The following is a 6,000-nucleotide window of genomic DNA, read 5'->3' as shown; positions in this document are numbered from 1 at the left end:
CTCTCTCTCTCTCTCTCTTCCTTTCTACTTCCTCCCATACTCCTCCCCCCAACCCCTAAAAAATTCCGCCTCCAGAGCAAATGTTGTGGTGAATAGATACTACAAGTATTGGTGAACAAATCGCTGGGTCTCCAGTATTTCCACAGCCAAGCTTAATTTTGTGCCATTCAGAATCCAAAATTTTAGGCCCCCCACAGGGTCCCGCATTAGACATGTTTTAAACCTGTCCTTTTGGTTCTCCCACCACCCAGGGACAGACAGGCTCTTCCATTCCTTCTCCCTAGCCTTTCTCCCATGTTTCTCTGGCTGGAACCTTCCTGGTGATTGCTCTTCTCCAGCTAGTCTGTACCTCACCTGGGAAGCTTTTAGCTGATCTCTTATTTTATCTTTTATCTGAGTCTTAATCTTTGGAATGAAGGACTGTTGTGGTGAAGTTGCAAAAGTGAAGGCCGAAGACTCTGGCCCTACCTCCATTCTCATTAGCTGAGTAACTTGGGCTAATGTCTCAGATGTCTCACTGGGGCAGGAAGAGAAGAGAGCTGGAAAGCCCTGCAGGGGTGGGGTCTGCACTTCACAGTTTTGTGTGTGTCTGCCCTAGCCCTGAGTGCAGTGCAGACGAGTGTGTGCTTGCTAAGGTTTGGTTGGTTGATTATGTGCATGTCACCAATGTTTGTAACCTACATAGAATTACCAAGACTTGGGGCGCCTGGGTAACTCAGTCACTTCAGCTCCGGCTTCAGCTCTGGTCATGATCTCGCAGTTCATGGGTTCGAGCCCTGCGTCAGGCTCTGTGCTGACAGCTAGCTCAGAGCCTGGAGCCTGTCTTCAGATTCTGTGTCTCCCTCTCTCTCTGATCCTCCTCTGCTCATGCTATCTCTCTCTCTCTCTCTCTCAAAAATAAATAAAACAAAAAAAGAACTATCAAGACTTTCTTTTTCTGCTTTCAAGGGTCGCCCTGCACTGACATGTTCTCATCAATCAAACTAGGTACTATGTAGGCTAAAGTCCACTTCTTTCTTAAATCAATCACCTCACATTAGGAAATCTCAACCACAAAGGCACAGTAAGTGTTTATTGCATAGGTCTTTCAAGTTCCCTTTCTAGCCTTGAGCACTGACTTTGCAAACACTTAGTTGCCTAAGCTTGTCCCATGTGGGACCCCATTACCTACAAGTCAAAGGTAATCTGATATACACTCTCCATTCCTAATGCTTGTTAAGCTAATGTTTTAACAAGCATTATTTTTTTTTGTATTGCCGGGGGATCAGATGAAGAAACAAGGGCCGTATTTTATTTGTAGGCAAAAACGTATTTGTCATTAAGCTTGCACAAAATAGGAACTATTTATTGGATAGAAAAGAACTTGCCTAGAGTTACAGCACACGTTGTGGATACTATTTTGTGATTATTGTGACTCTTTTGCTTTTTCTGCAGAATGGCTATAAATACAAATAGAAATGTTAATTATGCCAAATACCAACTCATTTCTAGAAGTTTATTTAGCATCTAGAGTGTGCACAGGCACTCTTAAATTTGCAGGGGACCAGGACTCAATGAGGGAGATGAGGTAAAACATACTCCCTGTCACTCTGAATGGTACTTAGACATTTGCCCGTTGAATACTTGGTACATGCAGGAACTCAATACATTGTGCTCAGGAAAGAAGTCTGGTGGCATCAGAAAGTGCTTCTGGCATGAAAAGTGGGAGAGAGCATGTGGGATGGTAGCTACAGTCACCCTAGTAGCAGATGCCAGAGTAGTGATAACTTCAGGAATGGGTATTGTTTCCATAACTAGAAGAAGAGGTAAAGGTAAGAAGATGGGGAAGGAAGCAGGAATCAGGGTGCTGTGGGTGGAAGGAGTACAGTGTTTGGGAGAAGCAAGTAAGTATTGGAGTCAAGTCCACTTTTCCTGGGGAGTACTTAGAGGGTGCTGAGATGGTGTTTCTGTGCAAGCCTTTGAGGGCTGGCCTGAGCTGGAATAAGAGACTACCATTGAAGGATGGATTTTTAACTATTTTGATAGGATGAAAGAGAAGATTTTAATTTTTTAAAAAATGTTTATTTTTGAGAGACGGGGAGAGACAGAGAGGGGGACAGAGGATCTGAAGCATGCTCTCCGCTGACAGCACCTAGCCCGATGGGGCACTCGAACTCAGAGACCAGACTCGAACACATGATCTGTGAGATCATAACCTGAGCCAACGTTTTAACTGACTGAGGCACTAAGGTGCCCCAAGATTCTAATTGATAGTAGCATGTAGGATTGATTTGATGAAAGAACAACACAACTGGACGAAAAAATGGAAATGAAGGTTCGTGGGGCTTAAAAAAAAACACCCCTATTTTCTGTCTCTCCTCAGTGTGTTGTGGCTGTAGGAGAAGTAACAGGAATGGAGAGTGTATATCAGATTACCTTTGACTTGTACGAGGGTCCTACATGGGACAAGCTTGGGCAACTCTTTGCAAAGCCAGCACTCATGGCTGGAAAGGCAACTTGAAGGACCTATGCAATAAACACTTACTGTGTCTTTGTGGTTGAGATTTCCTAAACATCAGAACCAATGTGAGGTAACTGGTTTATGAAAGAAGTGGACTTTATTTATTTATTTTTATAGTTTATTGTCAAGTTGGTTTCCATAAAACACCCACTGCTCATCCCCACAATTTCCCTCCTCCATGCAAAAGAAGTGGACTTTAATCCACACTTCTTTGTGAGGAGAAACAATACTGTCTGCAAATCTGACTTAGTGGTCCTTTGCTTGGGGTTTTGCTTTTGTTTTGGTGTTTTTATTTCTTAGCTGTTTACAGTTGGGACTAGAATTCTCCAAGGCGGGTGACAACAGCTCACCCCTCACTGCAGGCCTACCACAGTTTTGACTAAGCCTCAGGGGTGGTAGCCAACGTCAGGAATGGGTGGATAGTGCCCTAGGGAATTCTGCTTAGGTGGTTCTCAGGCTGATGGATACTGGCGGTACCCTCTGGAATGTTTGTTGGCCCAAGTAGAAGTAGGAGATTTCTTACTCTGTCATGGCAGACTCAAACTTGTCTGTCTTGACAAGAAATCTCAAACTTGGTTTTCCAATGCCCTGGCTACGGCAAACGTTTTTGGACTAGGATTGGAACATGGTCCCATGGGATCCTCTAGACTAGCGCTGCCAAACAAATAGAATGAGAGCTGCACATGCAATTGTAGATTTTCTAGTAGCCACATTTAAAAGAAGGAAAAGAAACAGGTATAATTAAATTTAAATCCTGTATTTGGTTGAACCCAATGTACCCAAAATATCATAAATACAAAATGTAATTAATATAAAAAAAGATTTTATATTCTTTTCCTCATACTAAGTCTTCAAAATCTAGTGTGTAGTTTACACTCAGAGCACATCTCACCTTGGACTGGATGCTTTTCAAATGCTTGATAGCCATGTGTGGCTGCTAGCAACTGTTTTCGACAGTTCAGTTATAGAGATGCATGACCTCCCATACCAGCATGGCATATTTGTTATAACTGATGAACCTACCTTGACATATCACTATCATTCAAAGCCCATAGTTCACATTAGGGTTCACTTTTAACCCTAGGGTTTTGGCAAATGTATAACGGCCACCATTAGAGTATCATACACAGTTTCATGGCCCTAAAAATCCTCTGTTCATCCCGCCCTCTTTTCCCTCTAATTCCAGGCAACCAATGATCCTTTGTCTCCTTTGTCTTTATCCAGAATGTCATTTTAGTCGGAATCATACTATGTATATGGTATGTAGCCCTTCAGACTGGCTTTTCACTTAGTAATATGCTTTTAAGATTCCTCCATGTCTATTCATGGCTTGATAGGTCGTTGGTTTTCAGTTCTGAATAATATTCCATTGTCTGGGTACCACAATTTATTTATAGAGCAAGACCTTTTACAGTCAGGATTTTATCCCTGCGGTGGGACATAAATGGGGGTGGGGGTGTCTGAGGGCTTTGGGAGTGGGGGTGCTTGGAATAGCTGTGGTTTTCTTTTTGCCATGTTTAAAAACTTCTGTAATTATCAGGAAGAGAGAGCGGTGGTCTAGGAGAGAGCTCAGGATGAAAATCTTGCAGAAATATATCTATAAGCACAAATAAAGGCGAATCTTCTTTTCTTACATTTCTTATACCTCCACCCCACACAGAGCCTGGTATCTGCTTAGTCCAAAGCATTCCGAAGAGTTAGCAAATGTGTGTGTCAAATACTCCCTCGAAGCCAGTTTTATGAAAATATTTAGACCATGCAAACTATTGGAAGAGAATGGAAAGCAGGATTTGCATAGGCACAATTTCCTTGATCAAAGACTATTAAGCACAAAGAGATCAAAGTGGAAGTTGCTGTAATTCAGTTGTCGATCCCACTGTTTGAGGATACAGCTCTGCTCTATTTTCTTTGTTTTGAGATGATGGTGCTGAATGACCTCTCTTGTCTCAGTTGAGATAAATTTCCTGTGACTTGGGCACCCTTCGTTGGCAGAGGTTGGTGTATTAATTCCGAGAACTGTGTGATTGCAAAGCTGGAAAGCCAATTCATCAGGCTATAGTGTCACCGCCCGATTAAGTGTATTAACCGGAAGATGACTTCATTTCAGCCATTTTGAATCTTAAATATAAGGATCGGTCTTTTATGGAATGAGTTAATGTTAGAAAATCTGTCCATTGTCTTTTTCGTGAACAGTTTAATATCTTCTAAGCATCAGTGAGCTAAGAAAATAATTATGGATAGTAATAAAGGGTTCCATTTAGGAATGGACCAGCGTGCAAATGCTATTGATTTCAGGTCACACTCATGATTTTCAGGTCCTTTTCAATAGGTTAAAGTACTGGTGAGAAATACAGAAGCAATGGCTGATTTTACAAGCTTATCACTTTTTTTGAGAAGTGGAAGACTCCGTTTTATCCTGTGGCATTAGCTTTGGGGAGCATTATGTTTTTATATTCACAAATCGGTCTCCCCAGGTTGTTTACACAGAGCAGGAGAAAGACTGGCTACTTCTGTAGTCCATCCCAAATCTAAGGCAAACCATCTCCCAGCTTTAATTTGCCCAATCATAAGATAGGAATTGAATCTATTTGCAAAAATTACTCTAATATCCTCAGATGAAATGGTCCAAGAAATGGAGATTAGTATAATGAATCACTGAGCTTCAGGGGAAAGGAAAGCCTCCTCATAAATACTTTCTTGTACTTTTTTCCCCCAGCTTCTTTCAAAATGTCTACTGTTCATGAAATTCTCTGCAAGCTCAGCTTGGAGGGTGATGTAAGTATATCATTTTCACTTTGTGTAATTTTTGCAAATTGGACATCTCTGGATAACTGTGCTACTCTTTCCTTGTACATCTAGGGAAAATGAGGACAAAATGTAGACAATCATTCCCCCTTTTTGTTCCCCTTTTCTTCCCTGTTACTTTTGCTGTTCCTAGTGATTCAATTTGATAGAAATGTGGTGCTAGAAACTTTTTTGGTATCACATTAAAATTGAACATACACTGGTGACACTGAAGCGGCTGGAGTTTTATCCTGCTGTGTACTTAGCATGGCAGAGGTGGTATTTGTTACGATGACACATGTCTTTTGATGTCGTGCCCTGGCATTTTATTAATGACTGTTATAAGCTACAGCCATCTTGAAAATGATCCTTGTGTGTTTTAAAAGTTGTTCTAGACAAGGACTTAGATGTCTGTTATTGTTTTTTTTTAATTTTTTTAATGCTTATTCATTTTTGAGATAGGGAGACAGAGCATGAGCAGGGAAGGGGCAGAGAGAGAGGGAGACACAGAATCAGAAGCAGGCTCCAGGCTCTGAGCTGTCAGCACAGAGCCTGACACGGGGCTCAAACCCACGAACTGTGAGGTCATGACCTGAGTGGAAACCAAGAGTCGGATGGTCAACCGACTGAGCCACCTGTGCGCCCCTATAGCGTGTATTGTTTTAACCTCTCCTTTTAGAGCTGGTGCACACTTGTCGGCAGCACTTCCAAGGTGC

General features: G+C 41.9%; 1 protein-coding gene across 2 annotated transcripts in view; it reads left to right on the top strand.

Annotated features, from left to right (window-relative positions):
• ANXA2 (annexin A2) overlaps window positions 1–6,000 on the top strand; it is a 42,786-nt gene that overhangs the window by 6,041 nt on the left and 30,745 nt on the right. The window contains exons 1-2 of one of the 2 annotated variants that reach the window (XM_029950891.1): window positions 3,737–3,759; window positions 5,217–5,275. In XM_029950891.1, coding sequence (XP_029806751.1) covers window positions 5,228–5,275 — 48 coding nt within the window. In that variant the 5' untranslated portion in view covers window positions 3,737–3,759; window positions 5,217–5,227. Of the gene's footprint in view, window positions 1–3,736; window positions 3,760–5,216; window positions 5,276–6,000 lie in introns of those variants that run through there. The other variant, XM_029950892.1, reaches the window with a different exon arrangement.

The sequence above is a fragment of the Suricata suricatta genome, chromosome 9 (assembly GCF_006229205.1).
Source record: "Suricata suricatta isolate VVHF042 chromosome 9, meerkat_22Aug2017_6uvM2_HiC, whole genome shotgun sequence".
In the NCBI taxonomy this organism is placed as follows: Eukaryota; Metazoa; Chordata; class Mammalia; order Carnivora; family Herpestidae; genus Suricata; species Suricata suricatta.
Note: the sequence above shows the minus strand (reverse complement) of the source record. Positions and strands in the feature narration are given on the sequence as shown.